Source organism: Lipophrys pholis (genome assembly GCF_963383615.2).
Source record: "Lipophrys pholis genome assembly, chromosome: 15".
NCBI classification, from domain to species: Eukaryota; Metazoa; Chordata; class Actinopteri; order Blenniiformes; family Blenniidae; genus Lipophrys; species Lipophrys pholis.
Window position 1 is genome coordinate 9,846,862 of NC_137642.1, and position 19,843 is coordinate 9,866,704.

Consider the following 19,843-nt stretch of genomic DNA (forward strand, 5'->3'; position numbering starts at 1 on the left):
CACAGAAACAGAATGAAAGCACACTCATCATATGGCGAGAACAACTGGCGTAACGGCTGATAACTCTTATGGAGGCAGACAGGACTTTTGGTTATCACAAGTCTCACATGGGAGATGACAATTCTCATCCAAGATACATTTGTAGCACTGCAGGGCAAAGAAGGGAAGGGGGGGGGGGGATCAAACAATGTGTAATAAAACTCGGCAAATAGATCTATACAGCCACACTTTCCAGCAACAAGCACTCGTCTTTAGACCAGCATGATGTGGTTGGAATAATAAGAAGGCAAGCAGTAGACAAGGGTGAGATATGTTGAACTACACCAGCAAAGTGAAGATCTGCTCACTCTATTTTTAACTCTGAATCTTAATGAAACATCCCCCCAGCGCCCATGAGCTCACTTCTTTCTCAATGAATTCATTCAGTTGAAACAGATTTAAGCAGTAAAATGAAAAATGGTGCATAGGACAGGCTGGCTGACTTCAATGATTAATACTACAGCGAGCGAGGTGATGATCTATTACTGAACTGTCTGCAGCCTGCACAGCATGAAAGCGATGAGCCCTGTTGCCACTGTACCTATGCAATTACTGATTACTCTAATCAGGATGATAACACACTTGGAATCTATTTTGTAATTAACTTTACTTAGAGCCGGATGCATACAATACTTGGCTCATTTCTGCTTCTGCAACAATGAATCATGCATTATGTGTAGATTCGTCCTTCTGTCCAGACTTGTGGAGTATTGTTTTGTGTATCAGATGGGCTTTATTCTTCTTCTTAATATTATCTGGATGAGATAAAAAAAACAAAAACATTATGAAAACCTTGGAGATGATCAAAATAGGGCACAGGTGCACCAGATAAGTGCTGCCACAGTAGCAAATGGTCAGAGGAAGGGTCGTTTTCCTTTCAGGGTAATGTTTCTTTCACTTTTTCCTGCACACAAGCTTCAGCCAAGTTCACTGTCCCATTAAGCGAGCAGCCTGTGCGCACAGGGCCAATTGATTATTCGGTCGGAGCGGTGATGTGCGCGCTTCTCAAAGGTGGCTCAGGGTTGTGCAGATAGATGGTAAACAAATATTTGACAGCAGCAGCGGCAGCAGCAGGAGGAGCAGGAGGAGCGGACTGTTCTGCTTCCTCTGTGGTCTGTTTGCAGCCTGAGAGGCGGTGAACTACAGGAGTTGCTCCGGCTCCTCTGTGCCCAGTTTGACGGCTGGCGCGCGTCCTCGGAGAGGAAGAGCTGCTGTAATTGGCTTCTCAATGAAGAATCATCAGCATCTCCCCGGAGGTTTGGCGGACTGTAGCGCACTGCTCCACCAGTCGTCCGCTCCTTAAGCTTTAAAACGCCGGGCTTTGCTGCCTATTTTCTCCTGAAATAAACAAGTGGGCAGTTGAAAGGGGGAAACTCTCGGAGCATCATCACAGAAACGGGGCATTTGTGTCGGGGTTTTGAACACGATCTTCCGCGCGCTGGGGAGTTGTCCGCACGCCGCGGAGAAATCGGCTGCACAAAGTTTAACGCGCATTTGTTTTCACCATGAGCGACCTGGAGGACGACTTTGCCAAGATCCTGCTGCTAAAGGAGGAGAGGATACGGGACTTGGAGCGGCGGCTCGCTGACCGAGAGGACGAGATTCAGGAGCTGAAGAGGAAATTGCACAAATGTCAGTCTGTACTGCCCAGCGCGCAACTTATCGGACCGCGGACCCGGCGAGCGCAGGGCATCTCCGCCGAGCCGCAGACGCACCAGGACCTGTCGAGGCAGGCGTTTCGGAAATATGCCAAGTCCGACTGGTAAGACAGTTTCAGTAGGCGGTGGTACTTTCCACCCCTCCAATGCTGTTATCAACGCCCATGTGTCTGCTTTGTGATATAGCTTTCTTTTTTTCTTCTCGCTAGAACAGTCCAAATGTCATTTCAGGAGGAATGTGAAAATGTTCATGTGCTGATAGAAACTCCACATGCTCAAACACGCTCAGGTTTTTTTTTTTTTTTTTTTGCGTGTGTGTGCGTGAGTGCGACTTTTCCAGTTCTCTTTACCTTTCCAGTGTGTTCTTTTTCCTCTCACTTAAAAGATTGGGAGCTTTGCCATGAATGGACGAGCACTTTCATTCTTGGGGCAGATGACGCAGCTCCAAGGCGAGCTTCAGAAAGAGCTCCTAATTGATCAGATCCATCATGGCAGTCCCGCGGGACTCAGACGAGAGGAAGTGCGATGCATTATTGGCTTTTAGTAGCTGGACGCTGAGGATCCGAAGTGCATGTCTGAGGATATTTAATACTCCATTAGAAAACGCTTTGTTTGACCATATGCTTCCTTCATCACCTTTGCTGCTCGTTTTAGGTTGACAAAATGTTTGCCCTTTTATTTCAAGGTTTCAGGACAGGCCTTAGACCGAAACATCTGCCACACAGTTTTATCGACACCTTAAAATTTAATGGAGAAAAAGTAACAAAAGTTTGACAAACTTTTCAATTGTTCATGTTTTAATTTAATCCAATTTCACAATCAATTATATATCCCTATCTGGACACTTGTTTTATTGATGCAACACATACAGACAACCCCCCAGTTGATACAGCGCAGGAGACAATGAGGTTAATGTTGTTAGAATGGCTAGACAATTTCCAACCTTCATTTGCATTAATAAACTGCTGACAGGGAAAATCCTCATTTGCAGTCATTAACTGAAGCTTAGTGAAGCGTCACAGAAAAAAAAAAAAAGGCTGCCCATGAAGGCAAAAACAAGAATGGAGTGTGGATATCATGAATGAACCATGTTCATTGAGAAATAATGGTTAATGAACCTTCAAGGTAGAAACAGGACTCATGTTGGTACAGTTCCTACATGGATCAGTGTGACAATGATCAATTCATACTGTGGGTCAAGTTAGTAACTAGACTGAGGTGTCAGTGGACTAATTTGTTGAGAGCATCATATGCACTTGGAAGTCAAGCTGTGTTGGTGCAATGCATTGGGAGGATGGTGGCTCCCTTGGTGCCATCACTGCTTGAAGGACGGCGTCCACATATGCCACCGCCGGGCCTGCATACAGGCAGGGCCACGGTGGGGTCGGAGACAGTGTGACCCTCCATTAGAGTCAGGACGTGGCACCAGGCGGCGGCCTGCCCCGCTCCTCCGGTTACCGCAGCATGGAGCAGCTGATCCTGTTTCTATTGATCTGCATTGGGGGGAAAAGGGCTGAGCTGGATGGCTGGTGAGGTGAAATTTAAAGCGCAGAGGTGCTTTGAAGGACAGTGGGAGGGCCTTTTGATGATGGGGAGATGTGAGGATGCAGACTATCTGAAATGTCCAGGCACCTGCAGTTTTCTGATATGTATTGAAACTTTTGCTGCTGCTCAGCTTTGTGTTCTTCTTTTGAGAAACATGAAAGAGATACGGTTTCAATTAGCGGAGACGAGAAAGGGCGTGTTCCATATTTTGTGAGGAGAACACAAGAAAAAATATTCTGCTGGAAAAAGGACATATCTCACAAGGTGCTGATAGTATAAAATGGTGTTTCTCATAAACAATTCCTACAGAAAGCTGAACTATGCACTGTGTACACTCTGTGATCTCTAGAAACAGAAGTGACACAGTTTCTTTGATTAAATTCACGAATGTGTTATTTTTTCACATTAGGCCGAGCAAGCCTCAGTCTCCAAGTATCTCACACCGTAGATCTACATTATTTGCTTCCATTAATAGGATTTTTTTTCTGTTTAGATACACATAAAAGGTTAGTTTCTCGAATAACCGCTTGGCTGCTCCTCAGATATCACTCAATACACTGGTACATCCATTAATGGTCATTAATATGCCCGAGTTGATTCTTTAATCCACCACAAGAGGGCAGCTGTGGTCTGTTATTAGACAGTCTGTCTCGTCTGGGCTTGTTTACATGTTTTTGTCCTCAAAAGGATGGCTTTATCCCCACAAGTCCAAAACACCACCTATTCTCACAGCCCCGGATTTGTCGTTTCTCTCGCTTTATTGTGCGCACTGTCAACACCGTGACGGCCCACCCTCTCAGCTCAGTAATTGCTGTTTTAGCCCCAGTAACTGCTCTTCCTATCAGATTGTCCTTGGCAGTTTATCGTCCTCCTGAATTTGTCCAGAGCGCATGAGGCCAAACGCTGTTCGCCGAGCTTCAGATGACTCATTGGGATAATGTGGACAGACACCAGCGGCGCGCACAGTGCGCAAAGCACCGGATTAGATGACGCTGTGAAGGAGTCCCGAGCCTCAGTGGCTGTGACATTTTCACGTCTGCTGCTCCGTTTGACTCTTTTTTGAGATCATGTTTTGCCTTAAGCACCTTGAATCGCTCCACTTAAGAAGCTGCCGTGAAATGAATAGTCGCCAGACAGCTGAATCATTTACTCGCACTAAAACACGCAGATTTGCAAGTCAAAACATCAGCTGGGTTGAGATGTATAGCACTGGGAAATATGCGCTTGCCCTTAAACATACAACCGCATGAAACTAAGAGATCGCAAACTGAAAGAACGCGTTGTATATTTGCTCCCTCACGTCGAGGTTCATTAACTTTTCCATCACCTTCAACTTCCATTAAGGCTCCGCCGCTCATGTATTTGTAACTCCGCAGCCCCAGGGCGACTTACTGAGGTATGAAGACATGGTTCTGCGAGCACCGGCTTTCTCAACGACTCCATTATTCATGTGAGACGAAAGCAGCTCGCTGAGTGGAGTGGCAGACTGCACCGTGCCACAGATTCCAGTAGGCGCCCTTCTCGCCATGCGCTCTCTCTGGGTCGCAGCCTGACGCACTCGGGGAGGACGATCCTCCGCTGTCACACTACCTAGGGAGGGGGGTGAGAGAGAGAAACATACTAAACTTTGCGTGATTGTGGCTGAGACGCTGCATGCGTTCACCTTGGCAATTGCAGCAACCTCGGCGGCGTCTCCCCCAAACCTTCAACATCTGCTCGTGACGGGAAGAGGAACCCCCCCTCAGGAGAGACAGGGGCTGAATCTTCTCGAGCTGTTCATGCCGGATAAAGTTTGTGAGCGGCGAGGTAGAGGAGAGAGGCTAAAGACTCGACTGCGCACCTTTCGATAAACTTATTGGGGACGTTGGCTACTGAAATGGGCACTTTGCGCGACCTCCAGTACGCGCTCCAGGAGAAGATCGAGGAACTGCGCCAGAGGGACGCGCTCATCGACGAACTGGAACTGGAGCTCGACCAGAAGGACGAGTTGATACAGCGACTTCAGAACGAGCTGGATAAATACCGCTCCGTGATCAAACCGGCAACCCAGCAGGTCCAAAAGCAGAGCGAGCTGCACGAGCAGCATCGCACGAAGAGGCAGGCGATTTCGGCCGAACCGACCGCCTTCGACATCCAGGATCTTAGCCATGTCACCCTACCTTTCTACCCCAAAAGCCCAGAGTAGGTGTCCAAAATTCAAACTCTCGATCTCTGACTATATGATGATAACTGCGGGAGAATGTTATTTTGCAGCGGCACTCCAGTGTTCGCTCTGTTTGCTGTGCGTAATATTTCAGGTGGCGCAGCAGGTACTTCACCTGTAGCACACTTAAGGTTGAGATGCTGCGCTTCTCTCCATGCCCATACTCTCTCTCACGCACACTCACAGGGCAGGGGGAGACACGTAGCCACACTGTGACTGGGTTAACCGGAGTTTCCCAGCCTCGGTCCTGGGAACCCGCTGCCCTGTAGGTTTCAGCCGTCTCTCTGCTCCAGAACACTCGATTTAAATGAGGAGATAATTACCAGACGTCCGCAGAGCCTCATGACGACTCACTCATTTGTGCAGGGACCGTGTAATAATATGCATGGGCAGTGGGTTGAAAAATTGAGACATGTTTTCTGCCTTGAAAAATTTTGAGAGATAAAATGATTAAAAATCCGGTATTGATGGCAGTTGTCATCTGGACAACAACGAAAGGCTAAATCTCTTTAAGCTTGATCACAAGCCAGCAGGAGGGAGACACAATGTCATTCGATGAAGGGGAATTATAGGTTTATAGATCTGGTGGTGGCAGTTCTGCGTAATGTACCAGTGTCTATTTTATACAAGCTGTGGTTCGGTGACAGTCAGTCTTAACAAGCCCCCTGGATGTTTACCTTAGGATTCCTCTCAATCTACCTTCTCTGTCCTCCTTGCAAACTCCCCAGTAAACACTCTCCCCCCCCCCTCAACTTGGCTTGCAACAGGAGGTCTGGATTTTGAACTGAAACTGGCGCTAAAGCGGTCCTCTGCTGTGAAATAATCCTTGTTTTGTGTGAGTAGAATTAACACACGTACCCCCCTGGTGGACAGGATGGGGTGCTCCTCATATCCTTAGAGCACCTTCAAATGTGGGTATTCAATGTAATAGATCCAATTGTAAGACTAAACCTGGCTTTGAAATGCATCACAGGATGCCATAGTCATTAACAAAAAAAAAAAGTTTCTGTTTTCATCTTGCATGGTTTTTAAATTGACAGAGGCAAAAAAATAAACATGCTCCCTTAAGATTGTGCAGTGGGATCAGATGTGTCAGATATGAATGTCATTATTCTTCTGACACACAAACAGAGCTTAGAGGATTTCTTCAAAAAAGAAGATTCAAGAACGAAAGGGGGGGGGGGGGTCATTTATTTGAGCAGCAAAAGGCCATTAGTCTTTGTTATACCTGTCAGCTCTGTGTGCTTGGAAAACGCAGGGAAAACACACTCTTGTGTCATTTTATTTTTGGCATTTCATCTTACAGCTGCTTGGAAATGGGAGATCTCTGCTCCAGTTTGAATGGCAGCTGAGGAAAAAAATACTCGCAAGTCCAATTCATTCCGATGATCTTTTGCCTGCATGCACTTGTTTTTTTATTAAAGGCATTTCCCGGAGACCTTTAGCGAGACCTTTCCTGGAAGACAATGGTAAATGTAAAGTAAAATCCTGTTTTAGTGAAAGAGCTGGATCGGATAGTCTTTAGATATTCTGTAAAGAGTTTGAAGATCGTAAGTGCTTCAGAGCTTGAGATATATAAAGTAAAGCAACAAACTTATTAAACAGTGACAGCCATTAGTCCTTGTAGGAAAATTCAAAAATGATCTTTTTCATTTCAGGGAAGTTGTTTCAACATCCATCAAAGCCCCGACCAATGGTTTTCTTCCGAGCACCTGCCACACCTTTTCACACTGCTCATTAAGAAGAAAGTGACATTTTGTCCATTATCTCTCTTCTAATAAGCATGCGTGACAACATTTGATCAAAAAGAAGACAGACTATTGAATCCAAATGACTTTGAGTGTGCTTTGGTGCTGTTCTCTCATGACTTCAGCATCATCATTAATCAGTTTGATATTTTTGCTTGAGTGACTTGCAGGAGCTGTCTTTCTTTTCTCCTAGTGTGGAGAAATCTACTTGAATCAGAGTCATTTCTTTTATTCTGCGTGGCTCAATTTAACGTTGATTTTGTTCCTGCTCAGCTGAGAAGAAAGAGGCTCGCTTTCTCCTCTTACGTAAGAACCCTTGTGAGCTAAAACAGTTCTGCTACATTCTCATTTTGTTTTGGTTATTGAAGTGTAGCGATTACGCCTGTTGGATTTGGCTGAATGTTTATGTTTCTCTTTCATTCTCACTCGCTTTATCTTCTTTACAAGACCCATAGAGCATTCTTTACACATGCGCTATCCATCCCTCTCCCTCTTCCTTCTGCTGGCCTCTCCCACTTTAATGCCACCCCTCTTCTCTTCTTTCGGCCTAAAAGAGCATATTTTCTCCATTTAAGGAAGACTGGACTTGCTCGGCCCAAACTTCACTCGGAGATGAAAGCAAATACATCATCGTCACAAAAGCGAGGGAGGCAGATGTTTTTACAAGGGTCTGCACGGAAGAAGTTACTCAACTTCACCAGTGTGATTGAGGCCGCCCAAATGTCTTTGGCGAACTCAGCCTGACTTCTCTGTGAGAAGAACAAACCTCCAGCTCCATCCCAAGTCTATCAGAGCCTGCAAGAGCTGCGTCACATTGAACTTGTTTTGAAGAGTTACCTTCCCAGCAAGCATCATGACAGTCTTAAAAAAAAGAAAAAAAAAGACCCTCATACCTTCATTAAAGTGTACTCCCTAAAACCTAATGAGGGCTGTCAATATTAAATCCAAATTATGTTCTCCTCCTGCTGCGAGACCACGTAAAGAGGCATCACAATAGTTTGCAGGAAGGGAGTTTAAAAATATCCCGCTTTAATCATCACTTTTTAGATTTACCACCGCCCCGCGTTTTGCTTCTCAGGGGCACCATGAAGGCGCCTAATGAGAAACTTTAAAGCTGCCCAATTTGCACTGTTGGAGGAGAAACTGCCCAGTCCGAGATTTGAGTCAATTCAAAACTGGGGGAAAAAAAACTGCAAGCATGTCAGCCCACGGTGTCTTTCGTCTTTTTCGCGTCCCTAAATGATGTAATAAATGGGAAGACATGAGACGAGAGGGTACTTTGCGATAATGAAACGGGCTCTGGCAGGACAGATTCATGACCTTTCAAGGAAAAAAAAAAAGAAAAGAAAAGAATTCGACCCGTCATTGTCAGTCGTAGCTCAATCCAAAAATGTCACCTAAGGATAATACTTTGTTCTGCTTTTAGTCTCCAAACAACGGAACCCAAAGAAACCGAAGGCAACACTTTGTTTGCATCCTTTTGAGATTTCTTCACAGTATTTCTTTGCTTGACTCCCTTCGAGTAGGTTGGGGCATGATTTCACCTCTATATTTCTGTAGATCAATACACATTCCATCCAGCACCTCTTTTCAAAACAAAAGGTTTATATTGTATCAGTGTGGGGAGGGAGAATGCTGCTCATGTTGCTTCAGGGCTTTGGGGGTTGAATAAGTCATGTGACATTACCAATAAAGTCTGACAACTAGCAAAACGTCGGACTTCAGTAAATTCATTAAGCCTGGGTTTTATTTGTTCGGGTGAAAGCAGGGCTGTTGGGAGATTTACAGTCCTGGAGAGTCTAATTGAAAATTCATGGCTATTGAGTCCACGACAGGAATTAAAATAAATATGCTGCTATTGTGGCATTTGAAACTGAAATCAGGAGTAATGATTCAGCTGATAGTGCGAAAACGATGCACTTGAAATTTGTTAATCCCGCTGAAGGCTGGGTTTTTTGGGGATTTATGAACCAGATGCCGCCGCTGCTCTTCTCTCGTTTTTTTTTGTGGCAATATTTCATTTAAAACAGCGACATTGTTTCCCCCTGATTCGATTGTGTTGGTCACGATTTACTGAAGAGGTGTTTGTCGTGACCTTAAAAGTTCAATGTGAAGAGAGGTAAGACACGAACCATAAAGTCTTACCTCATAAAACATTGATGTGCAGAGGGATCGCTGTTTTAAGATGCAGACTTACTGTAGTCGCTGCACATAAATCTTAAGAAAAAGAAAGTCTGGTTTCTTTTTTTTATGTTATAGCTCAAAGTTTTGTGTGCGTGTATTTGTGTGATTTGTGCAGCGGTGCGGCGAAGGCCGGCTGCAAGGGGGTGAGCACAGCTTCAGAAATGCCTTCCAGGTTATTTGCCCTTTTTAGCTATAAGCTCTTCGGGTGATCCGCGTCAACAATGCACTCAGAATTCGGTTTCTGAAAAGGGCACCGAGCACAAAAAGACAAGAGGCAGTTCACCTGTGCCTTTAATTCCTGAGAGCTTCGAGATACCGGCTACTTTCTGTGTTTTCACGAATTAGGGGGAGAAAAGGTTTCCCTTCCTTGGGGGTGGGATCCTTTCAATGGAATAACCCTGATACATATTATTAACCTCATTCGTTTGCCTCACACTCTGCCAAAAGCCAGGCGCTCCTCAGCCGAGCCGCTCGCATTGTGGCGATGACGCGCATCGATGAATGAGTGATCTTGACTCGCTGTTCACGATCCAGTCCGCCTCAGACTTCTCTCCCATCCCTTGACACCTCTCTCTCTCTCTCTCTCTCTCTCTCTCTCTCTCTCTCTCTCTCTCTCTCTCTCTCTCTCTCGCTCTCCCTCTCGCTCTCGGTTACGCTCCATGCGTGCTCTGAAGTCTCAAACTTGGCTGCATCCGACCTGCGTTCACCCGCCGTGTTGAAAACACCAGACACCTTTTACTTGCGAAAATTCTTCCCACCCGATGTTTTGTCGGCTGAATCGAGGGCACACCCCTTCATTTGGGAGATTATTTCACATGCTCCTCTCCTGAAAGTCCTCCTCGCGACTATCTGCACACCTAGAAAAAAATGACTCTTGCACCTTGGCAACTGTTCTCTCCGCACTTAATTACATTTTCTTCCCTCCTTGCATAGCCTCTGCAGAAAAGAATTACCTGTGGATTGCCCTAATGACTCTGCAGTCTGAAGGCTGCATCGGCTTTCAGAAGCGTACCTCTGAATGGAAACGAAGGCATAGATTTAGCTATTTATTGACTCGTTCCAGCATTTGGAGGGAATAAAAAGGTTTCAACCTTGATGCCTTTGAAATGAGGATATGTTTTTGAGAAGTCGCCACGCCAGCTGTGATTGCCTGTGACAGAAGCAACTGCTGAACTGGTCAACATCCTTCAATGGGGTTTAGAGAATATTTTGATCTCAAACATGGTTTTTATTTGATGTGTTGGATGTTTCCTTCTCTCTCTCGTTTTTGTCGTTCTCTAATGAAGAGCCATCAATGTCATGTAACGTGTACGATTCAGTGCTTCGGCTATACTATTGCTTCAACTTTGGTTTGAATAGAAGATTGATGGATTTTCTCTTTCGATTGATTTTAACCTAAATGAATGGGACATCCATCCATCCATCCATCCATCCATCCATCCATCCATCCATGTAAAAGACAGACGTGGCAATAATGGGATATAACCACAGAGAAAAGATGCTCGTTGAATGTGTTTTCAACGGCAGGGAGATTTAGTATCCATGTGGCTGTAAGTAGACCAGATAACTCTGAGCAGATGCGGAGTGGCATCACACTCTGCATCAGTGGCCTTATTTATGAAAAATCTTTGAAGTCCTAACTTGAAAAAAAAAACCCAGAAACAGCTGGCAGAAATGTTCATCCAAGGTCTGTGTTTTTAACTTTCTCACTCCCGAGTGCGTTTCAGAGCCCGTGCGGTTTTCTTTCTACTTGACACACAAAGTTTAATCACTTTTATTTACCTTTATCTTTTGTTTTAACTCCCATGTCTGCACATCTACTTTATTAAAGTAAGTGCAAAGTTCTTTCTACCTCTGGTGTTCGTACAATTACCTCATTTTGTTTGAATTTTTCTAGGTCCAAGGATCTGATTAAGGAGGCTATATTGGACAACGACTTCATGAAGAACCTGGAGCTGTCGCAGATCCAAGAGATTGTGGACTGTATGTACCCCGTGGAGTATGGAAAAGACAGCTGTATTATCAAGGAGGGCGACGTGGGCTCGCTGGTCTACGTCATGGAAGGTAAACGCACACGAGCACGGTGGGACGATTTGCATCCCGCAGAGTCGCAAATGCATTTAAATGAAAACCCCCGTTATTAAACGCAGAATAACTCCGGGGAGATATATGTAACTGCTCGTTTTTAATCACGGCTTTCAAAAGGAAACACATGAAAAGGCATTATTGATGGTGGGGTTTTTTTTTTTTTTTTTCCACAGGGTGATGAACTGAAACCCAAACCTATAATACTTTGTGATGCCATATGATTCATTCATGTAACATTGATTTTACCTTGTATGACGCGGTGCGCCCGCTGCGCGCTCAATGCTTCAATCCTTTTCGGCGGTATTGTTCCAGCATGAGCCTCATACTCTCTTTCTTTCTCGTCCGTAAATGAAAGTGTGAAAGCTCGGATGACAGCAGAAACAACACATTGTCCGCTCTGGCGAGAGCGAGCATTATTTTTTTGTGAGATCATTTGTAACGAGCAGCGCTGCAATAAAATGTGCAGCTGCCCGTCCACAATGACAATAGATTTGACCTCGGGGATAATGGCTACGGTCACTGCCCGCTCCGTCATTCCAGAGAGAGGTAAACTTTGACATTCACAGACATAACACCGGATTAATTCACTACTACTGCTCAACTTCTCGTTAAAATATTTGTACCTGGAGCTTGGGACATGTAGCTGATGTGTATATTAAACAAACCAGGACCACACAACCGGAGGGATGGAACATGAGGAAACTTAACTAGCTGGAGACTCGAGTTTTTGTTGGTGCCGAGACTGTGGCATTTAAAGGTTAATATTTAACGAGGAGGAATGAATGTCGCCTCTACGGCCGACCACCTACTTTTATTATTGGGTTGGCAGGATGTTTCCTAGATGCCCCATTCGGGCAAATGTTGTTAAGAATAGATTTGTGGCAGAGTCAAAGAAGGTGATGGCATTTTTTACTAAACTCAGGGGGACCTTTTAAGTTCAATCCTGCCACAAATCCCTAATTCTATTAAAAAATTACACTCTGCAGTTGGCGCTCTACAGACTTCCAGCTGGTAGGATTGTCATGTGGGATGGATAGGGAATAAACCGTACCGCCACCGCAAAGCTTCAGTGATGCTGCACATTTCTCTCTGAAGGGTTAAGTATTCCTTCACATGACTCAACGGTGAAATGCTACTAACTGTAATGTAATTATATGACAGTCAAGGAGGCAATATACGTATGTGCAGCTTGAAGTACGTATTGTTGGTAATACATTTGCACTTATATAGGATTTAAATACAGGACTTTTACCTATAATAGTGAATGTATCATTGTGCTTCAGCTTTAGGTAAATGATCTGACTACTTTGACTTGCAAAAATGACGTCAGACTGTAGAGACGCGCCTGATATGTAAATAGTCTAACTGGCGTAATGCAAATTCAGATGCAAAGTAGAAATGTGGACATCACGCATTTAACCTGAGACGAAATGTGAATGGTAACACACAGCTGATGAAATGATTTAGAAACAAGATATTTGATGATTGCATCGCTGAATTCAGGTAGAGTTAAAGAATTCTCAATAAAAATTGCAAATACAGGAAACTAAACTCAAAACAAAAAAAAACCCTGAAAATCTGCAGTCTTGCTATTGGACACTGGTCATAAGACTGTTTTGAAAAAAGGCCCTCGTCATGACACAAACAAGCAAGTGTCACTCTGACATGATGGATCGGTTCCTCCTGAGCGTAACAAAAAGAGAGAAACCAAAGATACAAATCTGTAAGAGGAATAATTGTTGAGGGCCTTTGTGGTTTCCTCTCTGACAGTGATAGAGTATAAAAACTGCAACGTAATTGGAAATATGGCTTCAACTCAGCAGTGGTCGTGTGCTACTAATATCAAATGTTTGGTTAATTATTTTCCATTTTCAATTCCCTTGGGGCTGGCTTAATATATTTATCTTCAATGAACATTATCATCCCTTCCTAACTACTTTTCTGTTGGTCTCTCTTCGTCGCTCGTGTCCCAGTGTGCCCTTTGCCTGCAGTTTCCACCCTGAACGTCCCCGGCCATGACTTGTTTTGCATGAAGACAAATGTGGAAAGTGTGAGCCCCGAGGGGACGGCATTGCATCGAGGTCTGCAGAAGCCCATGTCAGTCTGTGACTTTTTAATCCACACTGACAGGGTGTCTGTCTCTGCCATGCCATGTCAACGCACCCAACAACTGCTGCGGCTCCGCATTGTACATCATTTCCCGAGTAAATGAAGTGCTCGCTGGCACTCATTTATTATTGAGACTTGGCAGGATAGTCATTAACATTCTGCCATGGGACCTGTTTATTATGCGACATGTGCCCATACGAGGCACCAGGCGAACGAAATGAAGCCAACACTGGTGACAATAACGCCGACGTGAAGGATACTTTAAGTCGTTTCCTTTCACATTTGAGAAGTTCCAAATATGAAAGCGCATCACTTATTTTACCCTGGTGAGCAATGGGGCTGATTTGTATCTGATCCTGTCTGTTTGAACAGCCTCAGAGTGTGTCTCTTTTGTCGCAGATGCACCTGATAATTGGAGATCAGACAAAACAAGAGCTGCGGATACAGAATGGATCCCGGCTCTGGCTTTCTTTCCTGCTATGATGAGGCTGCCTGCTTGGCCGCTGCTCCTGTAATGAGTGTTTGTTGTATTTCGGTCGCATCCGCTGGGCTGCATCCGACGTCGGCCCTCTTTAAAATACTGATTGCAATAGAGACAAAAGCTCACGTTTCCATGGCGATAGGATGGGGTTTTTGATTGGCCATGTCATCTGGAAAGACCCCCACAGGTGCCTAATGATAATCATAACTTGTATCATCACATCCAATTACAATCAGGTATTACACTTGACAGTAGAACCCCCTCATTTCTCTTGCAGTCATCACAAAACTTCATGTATTAAAACTGTGTGTACCAACACAAAAAGGGGTCTCCCTGTCCACCATGACATGATGCTGTCAGACAGAGTTGTTAAGAGGGAATTGATAAGATATTTACAATAGAGATTCCATTTTTGATTCTGCTTAACAATTTGGTAGTTTGTCGATTCTCCTATTGATTCTCATTTGGAAAAATAACCACGCCACGCACGCATTCCAAGGAATTGAAACACTAGGAAGCGGTTCCCTAGTTGTTAACCATATAACCCAGCCCAGTTTTATCTTTGAAAACACACATTTCATAATGCATCAGTGTTTTGTGAACCTTCATAGAGCAGTTTGGATAAAAGTGCATCGTTTCACCTGTTGGATGAGGATTTCAACAAAACGCTCTGCAGACTGTGTTGCTCGCACTGAGCCCGGGTTTAACTTTACCCCACTGCTGCACTGAGGAGTTAGTATCCTGGAGAAGTATCTGATCTGCAAAGTCTGAGGTTCCCTTTGGGTGTATTTAGGATAGGATTCAGGGTAGACGTTCTCCTTGATCCTTTTGTTAAAAGCAACGACCCACTGTGCATCCCCGCTTGTTAACCTGGCATCGCCTTCACTCTGCTCGCCCCGGGTGCCAGTGAGAGTTCAGGGGCAGACGGATTATTTAGTTGAATATGTTTGTCTAGCCTGCCTGCCTCATTGATCTTTTTGTCCGACTGAAGTCTGTGCGAGTTTGCAATCTATGACCTCGACAGTGGCCCTGAAATATCAGTGGCGTAACTCTGCTGTGCATTGACAAACGTTCCCGCTGGACCAGTTTTCCTGTCAAAGAAAATAACAGATCACCGACCGCTCCGACTTGAGATCCAAAATCGTAGCGCTGTGAGATTATTGACTTATCTGTCAGTCTTTCTTTCTGTTAATTATTTGATCATTTGTTTGACAGTGAGAAAATAGAGACTGTTTACCAGTTTATCCCCACAGCAAAATTCCCAAAGATGATTCATTTGTATGCTCAGAAGAATAAAAAAACTGACAAAATGGGAATTTATGCAGTGAACGTATCATTAGAAATCACAAATAATGTGATTTTAATGGTTGCTTTCATCCTGGAAATGATTATTTATAAGCCCAGAGATAGCTACATTTAAACATTACAACACAAACATTAGTGACTGAAATTAGTGGCTTCACATATCTAATTTGATTAAAAAGTATAAAACTAAACTGTGTTTTTATCAGGCTCGGTAAGACTTACCAATTATATTTGAATATTGTTTATGATTATGAATCCATCTCATGTCAATCAAGTTGCATAAAAAGCGCTTCCAGAAAGAAAAACAGCCAAGAAGATTTACAGTATCATTGGTGATACTGATTCTGAATTATGCATTTTTCTGTTTGTGTTTATTTTTCCCTCTATCAGGGAGAAGCAGCTGACTGTCCTCACTGTATGTTTTATTCGGTTTACTAAGTGTTCAGGGATGGCAGGCAGGAAAGTGAGGAGAGAGGTAATGTTATAGTATGAGTCAGCTTCAAACCTCGCAGTGCTCACAGCACATTGACAGCTTCTTTGACAGGCTGCCGTATTCAGAGCAACCATCGATGCACTGTGGACCATTTTATTCAGGTGGAAGAGTTCAGGGGATTTGAGTATACACCTCGGGTTTGACATTTCCTCCACACAAATTGGATCGAGTCCCAATTATTTTATTTGACCTGTTGTTAGGCAGAGCCACAAAAAAAAAATAACATCACTCTGACGGATTTCTCCCGGAAAATTATTCTCAAGTTTAAATGAGGCTTAAGTGGCATTCCTTAATGTCAGTACGCTGCTTTGAAGCTCACGCTGAAGCTCCCCTTGCAGCCTGCTCCTTTTACCGAGATATACCTCGGAATAACAATGAATGCCAATGTTTACCCACTGTGGATAAATACTAGTTCCTCCCTCTTCGAGGAGCATTTTGACTCCCTATTAACGCTACACTTGAAACTTCACACGACAAATCCGTTTGCATAAATCACTAATCAAAAATACACAACACGGGGAAATAAGAGGCACAGGTGTCTGTTTGCATTTGATTTAACAGTGTATTTTCTCCTGTGATAATCCCCTGCAGTTTCTACCCTACCAGCACCTTATCACCTAATGCGCTCCCTCACAGCCTGAATTATTAAAACACGATATGAAAGCGTCACTGTTTTACTGTTGAATCTGATTTTGAAATGATCGCACGGGGCTGCATCGTGATGTAGTGGTTAACCCGACTGCCTCACAGTAGGAATATCCGGGCCGAGAGTTTTTCCAGCGTTTTTTCTCTCTTTTTTATATATATATATATATATATATATATATATATATATATATATATATATATATATTTGCCTCCATGTACTGGGGTGCATTGTGTGTTTGGTGAATTGACAACTCTCAATTGATTGTAAATGTGAATAGATGTTTTTATCCCACTCTCTTTTTACTCCTCTCCCTCCGGCAACCTTGAGTTAGATAATATGACGAAATATGAGTGAATAACTTCAGAGCGCCTTATGATCACCATGTGACTGCAGCCAGCTGAATGGTGGTGAAGAGGTTAAGACTCTTCACTCACTGACTTGTGGGATTCAGTTCAAGTTCCGCTTTAACTGGAGTTTGCGTGTTGACACTTTAAAAATGGGTCTCAGTTTAGGTTGGCAACAAAACTACCTGTATGTGTGATTATTTATTTATATTTTTTAGTTTGTTTGTTTCTCTCCATTGGCCCTGGGATGAACTTGCAACCTGTACACTGCGCTTCCTTTTGCCACTTGTCAGCTGCAAGCTGCTGCAGTCCCTAAGGCCCTGTTCACACAACAACTTTTTCAGATGTGAACTTGTAGCTTTTTGGCCGCTTGTTGACTCAATTATAGGATTGGGAGTTTCCGAAAAAGACACACACACACACAAAAAAAGAAAACTGCTCTCCGTCTCCATGTGAACAAGGAAAACACAACTTGTCATATAAGCGGAGTACTGCTCATGCACATTATGGTCACAGTCCATACTTTTAGGCCATTTACTACACCATCGTCTGGATCCCATGCAGAGACTCATTTCTTACGTGCATCCAGACACTAAGTGGTTTAAAGGAGCTTGAATGTTTGGATCATGTGTATGTTGTGGGTGGTCTAGTGGATTGGCATGAAAACTACAGTGTTAATTTTTTAAAATATTGCCTTCTGGACCGGAAATTTTTCCGAAGGTGGTAAAACAATGTTGTTTCTAGTCGATTGTTGTCATGAAAACTGGGCTGAGTTGAATAAAGCAGATGAAATTTGCAGTCTTGTCTCGCAGTACGAAGACCTTATTCTCTTCTTTCTCTGTGGAGGTCGATTGTTCTCTTCTCCACAATGCAAATACATGCATGTTAAGTTAATCGTTGAATTCTCACAATCAGTAGTGTGAGTGTGGGGATGGACTGAGTGTGACCTGTGTTTTGACCTTTCCCCTGACCTTAATTTGAATCAAACTTGTATAGAAGGATGGAAAATGAATAGGATCGTTGGCAGCAGTTACTTATTTCTTCAAAGGGTGTTGTCAAAGTAATCGGTTCGCCAAAGAACGAGCAGACCCATCAGCCAACTGAGTATTAAGCTTGTTTCCTAAATAAGTTGTAAGTGACAAACTGAATTAATGCGTCTGTCTGAGATTCTGACAGCTGTTACGGTATAAGGGACTCATCCCCACGCTCCACTACCGGCTGGACTTCTCCAAGAGACTCTGCTCACTGGTCAATGAGGCATAGTGAAACGAGATGGGCTCCTCTCTCCGTGCAGAGCTTAAAGATGTAATCACCAGGGGCATCTGAGTGTGACTCAGTGTCAGAGGTGTGAAAGGCCACGATATGTAAAACAAATTAGAAGCACTCCAAAAGTGAGACTGCTGCTCCTGTTGCCACTGCTGGCACTTTTTAGTCCCAACTACTAAAACTACAGAAACTACTGTTATTACACCATCAGCAGGGGTTTGTAATTATTGTGATATATTTGCATATTAATAAGGCGATGTGAAAACAGAGAATGCATTAGGTTACAGAGAAACGTGAGTGCACAAACTCACCGCACTGCATTGTTGCCTGGCAACTTAACTAATGCAGACTTGAATTTGTTGCCTCCGTTTGCGGTCAAAGTAGCATCTTGGGGAAAACCGGCTCTGGAAAGTAAAATGTTAAGGCTCACATATTTGAGTTTTATTGGCCCTTGAGAATACAGCATGTACCCGATATTCACTACAACAACAACTGCTACGCGGAACAACAGCCAGTAGTAGTTTAAGATGAGCCATAACTCACTGCAGAGGCTCACAGGCGACTGAAACGGCATCTCTGGAAATTCAATTTCAGCTATTTGAGAATAAAACTAGAACATAAGATCAAATTGGAGTGTTTATTTCAATGTTCTCACTTTTGTGACGCGACATGTGACGGCAACATCAACTTCGAGAACTCGTAGCAAATACATCGACTCTCATTATACCTCGAATGAGAATCTTTGAGGAGGCTTTCGTAGGTGTGACGCATGTAAAAAAAAAAGAAAAAGAACTGTTGAGACCATGTTGTAGATCTCTTATCTGTCCACTTAAGTGTGGCCTTAACTGAAATTACAATATTCTGAGCTGCACCTGCTTCAAATGCCAGCGGTGTATTACTAAATAAATAAATATAGCAATTCACTCTCACATTGGGATGTGTATATACCATCACAAGTGTGTGTTTTTATTTACTTGACTGCTGGCATTGTTGATGCAATATTGAAGCATGAAATCTTGTAAAAGTGTTTCCACAAAGTATGTTTACTCCTTGGCATTTGGAAATTTGAGGCTTGAGATTGCAACAGTGAGCTAATCAGACACCTCTCCTCCATTGGTTTATCACAAATAGATATTTTTTACATGTGAAAAACTATGAGAAAAGCAAAACGCAAAGAAAATAAAAGTGAATAGTTATAGAGCTGGCTAAGAGTGACACTCGCATGTAAGAAATTATCATGCTGTCTCTGGTGTGCAGGAGCCCTAATGAGCTGAAATACTTCTATCAAGAAGTATATACCTTTAGTTAATGTGTCATTTATGTGCAAATGGTGTGTAAGCGTGTGCAGCAGACTAATAATCTCACCTACGCTGAGCAGAGCACCATCTGCACCGAACATCAAGTGAAAATACTCTTTCTCTGGCAAGTGTCTTTTCTCATTTGCTCTTTCCACCTTCAACTGAGTTCCCTGTGTCACTTTCTCTCTGTCTTCCATTGTCTCCGACACACTGAGACACACCAACACAACTTATCAATTCGAAATGCTCCTACATGAGATCACAGACAGGCACGTTTCCTTCCATCACTCCATATTCCAATTCTTTTTTCCAAACTCTGACCCTCATCTGTCCTCTTGTCACTTCCCCTCCCTGCTTGCTCATTGTCTATTTTCCCTCTGTGTCTTATTCCCCCTCTGCTACCCTTCACCCGCCAGTCCAGCTTACCTTAATA

At 43.6% G+C, this 19,843-nt stretch overlaps 1 protein-coding gene across 2 annotated transcripts in view; it reads left to right on the plus strand.

Annotated features, from left to right (window-relative positions):
* Positions 1–1,544: 1,544 nt before the first annotated feature.
* LOC308121151 (cGMP-dependent protein kinase 1) overlaps positions 1,545–19,843 on the plus strand; it is a gene marked incomplete at its 5' end in the record, with an annotated part of 96,286 nt that continues 77,987 nt past the window's right edge. Inside the window, 2 exons of one of the 2 annotated variants that reach the window (XM_080482250.1) lie at positions 1,545–1,801; positions 11,275–11,441. In XM_080482250.1, coding sequence (XP_080338376.1) covers positions 1,545–1,801; positions 11,275–11,441 — 424 coding nt within the window. Of the gene's footprint in view, positions 1,802–4,793; positions 5,424–11,274; positions 11,442–19,843 lie in introns of those variants that run through there. The other variant, XM_080482249.1, reaches the window with a different exon arrangement.